At 42.8% G+C, this 12,274-nt stretch overlaps 1 protein-coding gene across 1 annotated transcript in view; it reads right to left on the minus strand.

The window, feature by feature from the left end:
- The window catches only part of BRDT (bromodomain testis associated), a 58,240-nt gene that overhangs the window by 20,655 nt on the left and 25,311 nt on the right, over positions 1–12,274 (minus strand). Inside the window, exons 14-18 of the mRNA XM_044673142.1 lie at positions 11,548–11,651; positions 10,458–10,581; positions 8,734–8,825; positions 7,507–7,694; positions 6,238–6,391 (exon numbers count right to left, since the gene is read on the minus strand). Of these exons, the coding sequence (XP_044529077.1) occupies positions 6,238–6,391; positions 7,507–7,694; positions 8,734–8,825; positions 10,458–10,581; positions 11,548–11,651 (662 nt within the window). The remainder of the gene's footprint in view (positions 1–6,237; positions 6,392–7,506; positions 7,695–8,733; positions 8,826–10,457; positions 10,582–11,547; positions 11,652–12,274) is intronic.

Consider the following 12,274-nt stretch of genomic DNA (forward strand, 5'->3'; position numbering starts at 1 on the left):
GTTTGTGAAGAAAATCTCAGGAGCTGCTTCAAAGACTGACCAAATGCCTGAGGCTTCCAAGAAATCACCTTTTACTTTTACTAAATATCCCCAGACCTACCAGTATAAATGCTTTGCTAAGGTCACTGACCCTTCTCCTTTTAATATGATTCATCCACTGTATAGAAATTGCACTGCAAATCCTGTCACCTCCAGGAAAGGAATGACGATGTAGTCCTCTAATTGTACTGGTATCCTTGGTGGCTATGCCAATGCATGCAGTCAGGGGGTGGGGCATGGCATGTGATGGGGGGCGGGCACTGGCACGGTCTGGGGTGGATGGGGCATGGCACAGGGTCCCTAAAAAGGTCGCCCATTATTGCTCTAGAACAGTGATAGGCAAACCATTCCCTGAGAGCCAGATCCAGGCCCCCACATCCAGATATAGTGATTAGGGAATTGCTTAAGGGAAACTACAGCCTGGATCTGGCCCACAGGATAGTTTGCCCATCACTGCTCTAGAAAATATAAAACACTTGAGTATAGATTTGCTTTGACAAACATAGGAATTATATTAACACAATGACAAAACATTTTCTTTTCTTTTTTTTTTTTACTGTCATGCTAAACATGCTTCCATATTGGTCGTTGTAAGAGCAAACTTGTACATAACCAAAGCCCCAGAATAAAACCATGAATACACTGACGTGAAAGACAACTCCAACAGTTGTCTCTCTGGATGTGGAGAGCCTTCCCCGTCATAAGTCTTTCAGGTTTGTCCCAGATGAGTGCATTGCGGAGAGCAGCCAAGCTTTCTTGGATAATCATCATCCAATATTGCTGTTATCTTATACAGTGTTCTCTCGGTTCTGCTTATTTTACTCTGCATCAGTTCCTGCAGATCTTTCTAGCTTTTTCTGAAATCATCCTGCTTATCATTTCTTATAGTACAATAGTATTCCATCACCAACATGTACCACAATTGGTTCAGCCATTCCCCAATGAATGGTCATGCCCTCAATTCCAAAATTTTTTTTGCTACCACAAAAAGATCAGCTATAAATATTTTTGCACAAGTAGCCCCCTCCACCATTCTTATCTCTTTGGGATACAAACCCACTAGTGGTATAATTGGATGCACAGTTTTATAGCCCTTTGAGCATAGTTCCAAAATGCCCTCCAAGAATGGTCAGATCAGTTCACAACTACACCAGCAATGTGTGTCCAAATTTTGCCACATCCCTTCCAATATTTATCATTTTCCTTTACTCTCATATTGGCCAATCTGATAGGTGTGAGGTGGTACCTCAGTGTTGTTTAAATTTGCATTTTCTTTAATCAAGAGTGATTTAGAACATTTGACAAAACACTTTTTTCACAAATAAAGTCAGACCTACATTAATTGCTCATGGGTAGGCAGAACTAATGTAATAAAAATGACAATGCTACCTAAATTAATTTACTTATTCAGTGTCATACCAATAAAGCTACCAAAAACTATTTTATAGTTTTATTACAGAACCTATTATAGAAGGTTATTGTGATAAGGAACTTCTGGGACAAGATGGAAAACAGTTTGAGTAACAGGATCATCGGTTAAAAAACTTAGAATTTACCCACGTGGCGTGAGCCAGGGCCAAGAGACAATTAGGACCACCTCTATAAATACCCTTGGACTGCACCACGCAGGGTCTCAGTTGGAGAAGGGAGGTGTATGGGAGGGTAAGCCATACACCTGCAAATCCAGTATCCATACCTCAGTGCCACAGAAGTTTATTTCTCCTGATACTAATAATAGAGCTGAGAGAGAACATTACGGCTACTAAGAAGAACATCATTATCCTTCCCTGACCTTTGGTTTGCACCACGGCTGGGTCAGATGGGGGATTGTGTGAGGGAGAAGAATCTCGAGCCTGATATCAACCTGTTACCTATAGATTTAGATCTCCTTAACTTAATTAGACATAGTATAGTATTCCCAAACCTCTATCCTGACTCCTTGCTCCTAACCCTTAAGATAAGCAATAAATCCTGTTACAGTTTAATCCAGCTGAAGATTGGTGCTCCTTTCCCAACTAGTGACAACTACAGCTATAGGGAAAGGGATTTATCAAACTGAAGTCAGATTATTAGCATTATCCATTTAGCAGGTCAATACCAGCCCAAACCAACCTTTTATCATCAAACCCAACCCCAAGCCAAGGAGCTAAAGGAGTTGTTGATCATACATACAACCCCTCACTTAATATTTTTTGGCTTGGGCACTGTTAAAGAGGCATAGGCTTGGCTAAGCTGAACTTCATAAATCCTGGGGATTACTAGCACATTTGGTGACCACCCAGGCAACCTCATCTCTCACTTAGCCTAGATCCATCTACCACCTGAGGATCTTGAGCCAGCTTGGCAGGCTTGGATTATAGAGCCTGTCAGCTCAGATAGATAGCACCTTTTATATCATCTTTTCTTTAACATTATAGAACTAGAAAAAATAACAACAAAATTCATCTGGGAGAACAAAAGATCAAACATATTAAGGGAAGTAATGAAAAAAAATGTGAAGGATGGCCTAGCAGCAGTACCAGATCTTAAACTGTATTATAAAGCAGTAATCTTCAAAATAATACAGTATTGGCTAAGAAATAGAATGGTAGATCAATGGAATAGAGTAGAGGTAAATGGCCTTTAGCAATCTATAGTTTGATAAAACCAAAGACCCCAGCTTTTGGGATAAGGACTCACTATTGGACAAAAACCACTGGGAAAACAGTAAGGTAGAAACTAGGTATGGACCAATATTTGTACCAAGATAAGGTCAAAATGGGCATATGATTTAGACATAAAGGGTGATACCATAAGAAAACTAGGGGAATATAGAATAGCTTGCCTGGCAGATCTAGGAAGAAAGGAAGAATTTATGACCAAATAAGATATAGAGAACATTACAAGATGCAAAATGAATAATTTGACTATATTAAATTTAAAAGATTTTTTTACAAACGAAATCAATGTGAAAGGAAAACAACAAACTGGGAAAAAGTCTCATTTCTCAAATATATACAGAACTAAGTAAGTTTATAAGAACATAAGTCATTCCACAGTTGACAAATGGTCAAAGGATATGAGTTTTCAGATGAAGAAATCAAAGCTATCAATAATCATATTAAAAATGTTCTAAGTCCCTCTTGATTTGAGAAATGCACATTAAAACACTTTTCAGATTGACTAACATGGCAGTAAAGTGATAAATGTTGGAGGGGATGTGGCAAAATTGGACACTAATGCATTGCTGGTGAAGTTGTGAATGGATCCAACCATTCTGGAGGGCAATTTGCAACTATGTCCAAAGGGCTATGAAATTACACCCTTTGATCTAGTAATACCACGATTAGCTCTGTATCCCAAAGAGATAAAAGTGTGTGTGGGGGGCTACTTGTACAAAACTATTTATAACTGCTCTTTTTGTGGAGGCAAAGAATTGGAAACTGAAGGGATGTCCCTCCATTCGGGAAAGGCTGAACAGATTGTGGTATCTGATGGTGATGGAATATGAGGAATATGATTGTGTTCTAAGTAATGATGAACTGGAGGATTTCAGGGAACTGGAAAGACCTCCAGGAAGTGATGCAGAGTGAAATAAGCAGAACCAGGAGAACATTGTACACAGTAACTACAATACTGTGAAAGGAAATTCTTGGTCCTCTTTGCCTATTCTGAGTTTACACTTGTAAAAAGGGAATCCTTTATTCTCTTTGCCTAGTTGGAGTTAAAACTTTGGTTAACAATAACTTAAGGACCCCTACACTTAGTACCTCACTAGATTGTGAGGAGAGGATTAACTCTCCTTTGTCTATTTTTGAATTAATCAATAAAAAGAATACACCCATACTTAACCCTAAAGCAAGGGAAGCCCACAAATGCTTACTACAGGAATTTGCACCTCCAAAAGGAAGACACCCCTACTTAACCTTAAGTGGGGGGAGGTCTGCAACCCCCTGCTAAACTGGGTGACAACTCAGAAATGTGTGAATCCTAGGAGGAGAGTTAACACCTTTAGAGGTGACAAGTCAATCCCACAGACATTGCCCCTGGACAGTACTAGACAATTTGGAAACTGTGATTGGCCCCTGTGAAAAGGGGCAGGGACAGGAAACCACCATAAAAGCCACAAAATCCTTGGACTGAGTCAGTCTTGTGAAGTTGAGTCTAGTGGAGAATGTCTCCTGGAGATAATCTTCAAGGGAACTTTGCTGGAGACTGCGGTATGAATTATGGCTTCAACTTAGATTCTGACTCCTGGACTACTTCTTTGGGTGAGCAAAAAGGGCTGACTCCTTTCCTAGTTTCCTAAGAGACTAGCTTCCATCTTGGAGGAGGCCTCGTCATTACTCATTACTGGCCCTCCTGGTAGAGGACTAGTCTAGGTATGATAGGTATTTTCTCTAACCCCTCTCATTTCTCTACTTTATTGTTTCCCCTCTAATTTGGTAAATAAATTTCTGACTTGAGATAGAATAATTTCGGCAACCATGTAATTTCATATAATTTACAATATTCTGGAATGGTCAGATGTGATAGATTTTGCCATTAACAGCAATACAATGATCCAAGACAATTCTGAGGGACTTGGGACAAAGAATGCTGTTCACTTCTGAAAAAGAACTGTTGAGTCAGAATGCAGATGAAAATATGCAATTTTTCACTTGTTTATGTGGGTTTATGTTTTGGGATTTTGGTTTTATAGGATTATTCTTACAAAAATGAGATATGGAAACATGTGTTGCATGATGGTACACTTATGACTGAGACTGAATTGCCTGCCAGCACCAGGAAGGAGAAGGGAGGGAGGGAGGGAGACAATTTGGATCCTTTAACTTCAGAAAACTTATGTGGAAATTTATTACATGTAATTGGTAAAATAAAACATCTTTATAATGAAAAAAAAAGTCAAGATGATTGCTGATGGTCACTGAAGGGCCTGGTGTGAACATCATATTCTGGGTGGGGAGACTCCGGGTTTGGGAACACAGGCAGTAAGCTACAAATTAAGCTGCCTATAAAAGAAAAGCCAAAAAGCTCCATGAGACAGGGAGAAAAAGTGATCATGAAGGACAGGAGGACAAAGCAGAAAAAGTTCGCTTCAGGGGAAGCAGGAAACTCAGAGGTGGCCTCTGGACTCCTCTGACTTCTTCAAACACCTGAGTAGGACTGCTTGCACTCTGGATACAGCTGATGTCTGTATATTAAACCGAAAATTAGGCTAAGGGAACCCATGAACCCCACAAAAAGCTATTAATACTTCAGGCCTGGTAACAGCAATGAGAAGAGGGTTCTCCAAGCATCTCCTTTGAGACCAACAGTGCCCTGATAACAACTTTTAGTGCGGTGGTACAACACCCGAGAGACCTTGGACAAACAAATGTAATAACTAAAATTATGAGGCTGGTAGTAGCTTAATAACTTTATTAAATCAAAGGAGTAGTAAAGAGAGGGGAAAGTAGGAGTGGTAGAGAGATACGTGGCTTTCTAATCTATGGTCTCCATTCATGGGCCTCTAGCTGAACTCCGACAAGGATTCATTCTGCTCTCCACGCTCACGCCAAAAAAGCCTTATTGCTGCCGGGTATCCCCTAACAAGCTCTTTTCTTCACCCACTAACACACATGTCACACTTCAGGAACCAATCATAGTTTCTAAATTTGCCTGGGCTGCCCAGGGGTGCAGTGCCTGGGGAATTAGCATCCTGTCTTGTTGGTTCTTTAACTTCCTTTCTCTGCGGGCTTGCCCATACCTGAATTTACTCAGTGGTCTTTGACCTCTGAGAGATGACCTTAAAAAGGCAACACTGGAGAGAGAGAAATTTGCTTCCGACACAATCAAAAGGCTGGTGTGCAAGCAGGGGCACCAGGACACTGTTCTGCCAGAAATGAGACCGGGGAAGAAATAAAGAAGGAAAACAGAGCTTTCTTGGCCCTGCCTGGAGGTGGTTTTTGCACCCAGATAAAAGCAACCATTTCCCCAACCAAGAGACAAGTGGGAGCCAGCATGAGGCAGTGAGTTAGGGTGGGAGAGCAGGAACCAAAGGGTCTCAATGCCTGGAGGTGGGGGGGAGGCCAAAGGGGTTCTGGCTTAGAGAAGAGGCTCAGAGACCAAAAGACATAAAGGAGGCATGAAGAGGCCACGGGCTAAGACAGGTCTGGGTCTGGAATGAGCCTAGTTTCACCTCACTGGGCAAGTAGCCCACAGACCCATTTTACTTACTGCTTCCCTTCTCCTGCGCTCTTGCTCTTTCTTTCTTGCCAAGTTACGGTCTTTGATGAGCCTGGGGTCTTGCACTTCTAGGGGTGCTGGATGTGGCTTTTGGTCTTCAGGATAACACTCATTTTGAATTTTATTTGGATTCTTGTCAAAGTGCCTTCAAAACAACATTTTTGTTTCATCAGAAAATATTAAAAGCTAATACCTTTAAAACAAGAAACAAGCTCCTATTTTATGAGGCTATAAAGTGAGTAGCTTTATGAAAACAGGCCATTCAGGGGTTTTGTTTGGTGTATGGATCTACATTGCCACGCTATTCTCTTCTCCAGAAAGTTACATGAAAGTTGCGGAGAGAGAGCCTGGGGACAAGGGGGGGGGGGCAGAATGGTGTTCCCTAAATAAGGCTGTGTCTCTTGGGCCCTTCTCATCTATCACTGCAGATTGACACAGACTAATAGGAGAAGGAGAGAAAGGGGGGCTCTGGAATTCACCCCATCCCACCAATTCCCAATGAGAAGGGGGAGATCCATAAAGTGCCAAAAGCAAGGGGTCCTTCAGGACTCCCGGAGAACCCAAGGAACATGGTGGCACTGGGCTACAGTGGCTTGGGCACCATTCTTAGCCCTGCCCTGGCACAGGCCTCTTCTTCTTCAACAGGAAATTGGGGTGCTCCAGCTTTATCCTTTTGGATGATTCCCCCATTGCTGCGTTCTCTCCTTCCTTACCTGGAGACACCTCTGATTCCCCAGGTGCGTCTGGGCTCCGTAAGCCCAGAGGCCATGCTGGGCCACCTTCACCCCCCTAACACCTAGCCTGGCACACTTGTCGTTCAGTCTTTTTCAGTTGGGTCCAACTCTCTGTAATCCCATTTGGGGTTTCCTTGGCAAAGATACACAAATCATTTGCCATTTCCTTCTCCAGGTCATTTTACAGATGAGGACACTGAGGCAAACAGGATTAAGTGACTTGTCCTGAGTCAGTTGGTTAGTGTCTGAGGCTGGATTTGAACTTAGGTCTTTTTGACTCCAGGCCTGCACCACCTAGGTGTCCTGCTGGGCAAACAGTAGAGGCAATGAATGGTCAGTTGAGAAATTAATCTAATCTATTCCAATTTTATTGTTCCTTTTAAAGAGCAATTCTGTGATTAAGATTTGAGCTATCTATTCAAACTATACTATGAATATAAACAGATGAATGTGTAAACTACTTGGTACAAACCATTAAAATGCTAATTTTACATTGATGCCTTTACAACTCTCAGGAATCACAGACCTGTGTTTATCTGGATGGGTGTTTGGTTCCTTTGGATCTTGACCCAGCTGCTTCCTTGTCTTCACTTCCTTTTCCATAGCTGCTTTCCTGAACTGCCGGAAGAGATCATCCGATGATTTTGGCAAGACTGAAGTTGTAACTGTTTTTCCTAAACTTGTCCAAGAATGCACATTCTTGATCTTTATGTCCTAAAAGAAACGTTTTAGTTGTTGGTGCAATCAGGATAAGGAGGAAAGGCATTAACTGGGAGGGAACACACAACTAGGATTTTGCATCAAATATTCCAGATGAAGATCAGATAGCCAAGATATACACCCATGGATTCTGCCCTCAAAAAACAATCCAAACTCAGATCACAAAAAGAATGCTCTGGTATCAGTAACAAAAGGCTTTGCTAAAAACACACACATCTCCATTTCCCTCTTACTGGTGATAGTTAAGACAATGATTTAGAACAGTTTTTACTAGGCCTGGAAGGGGTCTGATCAAAGAATTAAGTAGCACATTTTAGAGTTCATTTAAAAAAAAAAAACAACTTTTTTTTGCTTATGGGCTGTTTTTTTTTTGGGGGGGGGGGGATGGAGGTGGATGCCGGAGATAGAGGAGAGAAGGAGGTTTAGAGCAGATCTAAGATGACTCGGTCCAGGGAACCCCAAGGGCAGAAGCCCCCTTCTGATGTCTGAGTATCAGGGGCAGGATTCAAACCAAGTCCAGTTTGGTCAGGCTTAAATGAGTTAAAATGAATAAGAAACATTGAATTTCATTGTTCCTGGTAATCCAAGCGAAAGTTTACGGAACTCCCAGCTCGGGTTTCTGACAAGCGTCTCCACATGTTAAAAAGTCCTTTGCTGGGTTAAGCCACATCACACGCGGCGCTCTGGAGCGGGAAGAAGCCGGTGCCCCGCCGGGCTCAAGAACTTCCTGGCGGACCCCTGGGACAGCCGACTCTTGGGTCGGGCTCCGGCCTGAGTCAAATGGCTTTAGGGAGAAGGCCGGTGTGGCAGCCCCCACGCTCTGACGGGGAGGAGGACGCCTTGGGCGAGGGTTTCCCTGGGAATCCCCCGACTGCCAACAGCACCAAGAGGTGGCTTCAGAGGAGCCTCATGTCTGCGTTTTGCCCCATGAAGGCACCTCACAGAGCAAAGGCACCCGGTAGCGGCATCCCCAGAGCGGCACAAAGGATGGCAGGTCTGGCCCGCGGCTCCGAGGCCCTGCAGGGACTCTCACCTTCTTGGTCGGCGTGGGAAGCTCCGGCTCCGGCACGCGCGGGCCCAGGGCAGTCTGGCCGAAGGCGGCAGCGCCCGGCTGCTCGGACGCTCCTGCAAAACAAGCAAACAAGCGCACCCTTCAGAGATTCGCCCCTCGAGGCACCATGGAACCAACGCTCGATCCAGAGTCAGAAGGACCCAGGTTCAAATCTTTGCTCTTCTACGTACTTCTTAGGAGATCCGTCTCCTCCTTTGAAACTCGCTTCTCTCATACATAAAATAAGAGGGCTGGATTCAGGCTCTGGAGACGGGAAGTGGTGGTCTAGGGAAAACTTCTTTTTTTTCCATCTCTAAAATAGGTTGTGGGTCAGAGATGTAAACAAAATCCGACCAGAAAAAGGTACCACAGCACGTGCCCCTGTCCTGGAAATCCTAGAGGTCGGCTCAGTCTGAAGAGAGCATAGAACACATTTCTCTGGAAATCTGGCCCTTCTCTTCTCACAAAACAGGCTCCTGCCCTTCTGGCCATCCTCATGTGCTCCTCCTGCTCCCCCACCCCAGGGTACAAGGACACCAAAGTAGTATCCAAGGTGGGAGGGCTGGGCCCAGAATTCTACATTATTCTGGTTCTGACCCAGACTTAGAACGAGGCCCAGGCGTTTTCTCGTATAATCAAATAGAAATAATACCCACAATGCCTCCAAAAGTTATTTTGCTTCACTAACCCTAACCCTTACCCCACTTTCCCCCTCCCCTTGGTCAAGGATAAAGCAAGTCATGAGGTCTGAGAATTCAGGTCCTGAAGGGGAGGCAGGATGGAAGGACTGACAAACAAGACAGAAGCCCATGTGGGTGCGTGCCCCCCTAAGTCCCCTAGGGTCGTTTCAGGGTGACGGGTGGGAAGGGGCAGAGGAGTCTTAACTCTCCTTGGGCAGCCACAGAAGTGACATAATTAAATTGCTGCCAAAGGAAGGGGATTCTGATAACAGTGACGGGCAGGAGGTGTAGGAAGACCCCTACACAGTGCCAGGCAGGTGGTTACGAAGACTTCTATTAGGAGAGGGACAAGAAGGGAAAATGCCAGAGATGCTGCCGAGTTCCAAAGAGCCCCAAGAATGGATAACTGAGAAGAAGTGAGGCGGAACACAGTGAGTCACAAGTAACCTCCAATTTTCCAAGAGGAGAAACTGGAGGGTTGGTGATGCCAAAGGCATCACCAATGGTCCAGAGTTGTACAAAATGCAGATTTTCACCTATATTTGCACACTATTTCTTCTTTCAGCCTACTGGAGGCAGAGGGCATCTAAAATCAAATGTAAGCAATTTGGAGAGTGAATACTTGGAAAAGAAATATATTTTAACTAGAGGGAAAACATTTGGATTTAGAAATCTGTCAGTTTAACAAGCAGTATGGGGGAAGAGTCTGGAAGGGAGAGAAGAGCAGGGGCACAGATCTGTTTAGGGTCCATGTTTCCCAAATATAATTTGAGGTCAGAATAGAGAATTTTGGTTAAATCCAATGCTGAAACATAATTCCAACTACCATCCCTATAAGGTTTGGAGAAAGTTGAGGCCTCTCTCGTCAAAGAAACCTAAGGATGGCCAGTATGCATACCCCTTGGAGCCGTGTTACATCTCTAGCAAACTTCAAATGCTTAAACCAAATATCCCTTTTTTAGTCTTTGGTACAAAAACAACCTATAATCTTCCAAAGCACCATTTATTATTACTCTTCACACTTACTTTCCTCTTTTTTCACAGTGTTAGAGTTGAGTCCTTCCCACATCGTAGTTATAAGAAGGGTTGATTTTCCAGCATTCACTATAGATGTGCACTCATTTTTTCCATCACCACTAAATGAGGTTTGCTGGGGGAAAAATATACCCCAAAATAGTTCAATAATGTTTTGAATCTATCAACTGGATCATAGTAGACTTTGATGCTCTTAGTCACAATTCAGTTTCTCAAGTTGTTTTTTATTATTCAAAGATTTTTTAAAAACCATCATTTTCAATTATAACAGGAAATTGTGGCTATGGTGAGCCTCTCCTAGTAAGCATCTTCACTGCTTTCAAATCAACATCTAATTTTATATTCAGGTTTGATTTCAAATTTTACAACAATTATATTAAGTGGAATTAAAAGAACTCACAAAGAACAGAATTGACCGCGTGTATATTATATAGAAGGATGGCTCCACCAGCAGCCAGTTAAGTCAGTGTTAATAAGTACTTTTCAGAAATGAGGATGATAAAATGTTGATGAAATAAAAGAGGAGTTGGTTATTGAATTGAAAAGCTGTATGACTTTATTTCTGGCCTTTAATTTCCCTCAAATGCCAAAAGGGGATAACTACAAAGATGAAGTCTTTAATTTCTAAGTCTGTAACTATACCCTGAGAAGTCAACACCTTTTTTCCTTAAAGGTAGTTTAAGTACAAAAATCCCAGAATGAAAAAATGTTTTCATTTTCAGAAAATAAGAGACAAGAGGTGGAAGTCATTGCTTCCTCCCTCCCTTTTTCACAGATGAGGAAAACAGACTAGGCAAGTAGAGGCCCAGCCCATGGCTCGTCTCGGCCTCCTCCCTCATGTGGGTGCTGTAGTTCTGAGGAAGACTCTTTAAAAAGAACTAATTATTCTACGTGGAGCTGACTTAGGAGCTAGATGAATGCAAAATGAGCCCGAGACCACATCCACATTTCTACAGATTTTTATTGGTAAACTCATAGCCAAAAACTCAAAGGTCATTCTGACAAAATGAGTCAGAGACGGACATTTTCAGAACCTGTATTTTAAACATTCAAGTCCTACTTAGTGCAGAAAAAGTGTTACCTCTGAAACACTGAGAATGGGTGTGAAGGCCTCGAAAGTGAGCACATCTGGGGCATTTTGCCACAAAGAAGTGATATCGACTGAGGACATGATTTCAGGGAGACCTAATAATTGAAAATAATGTCAACACTGCACATGAGAATAAAAGATTTCCCCCCTCATTTGTACAGGCTCATAACAGATATAAGGTTAAGTCAACAGAAAAGTTTCTTATTTAGCATCCTCAAAACTAAACATTCTTCACCTAGCCTCCTTAATTGGTTCAATACAAACAATTTTGTTTTTGTGTAATGTTGCAGGGAAGATCGTTGCATAGTGATGGTGCTCTTATAAATGCAAGATAATTCCCAGCCAGGCTAAATCCAAATGGAAACTTTAAACTGAGCAGAACCAAAACAATGTCCATTAGAGATTATAATAAAGAAAAATAACTCAAAGGGCCAATGACTCTGTACAATGAATTCAATGACAGCCTGGAGGAAGGAAGCTGACACGTGTAGCCTGTATCTCTCTCATTTTTAAACCCTCGCCTTCCATCTTAGAATCAACACTGCGTATTGGTTCCCAGGCAGAAGAGCGGTAAGGGCCAGGCAATGGGGTCAAGTGACTTGCCCAGGGTCACCCAGATAGGAAGTGTCTGAGGCCAGATTTGAACCCAGGACCTCCTGGTCTCCAGAGTCTGGCTCTCAATCCACTGAGCCACCTCACTGCTCCCTTCATAGAAATA

This window comes from Gracilinanus agilis, chromosome 4 (assembly GCF_016433145.1).
Source record: "Gracilinanus agilis isolate LMUSP501 chromosome 4, AgileGrace, whole genome shotgun sequence".
Classification (NCBI taxonomy): domain Eukaryota; kingdom Metazoa; phylum Chordata; class Mammalia; order Didelphimorphia; family Didelphidae; genus Gracilinanus; species Gracilinanus agilis.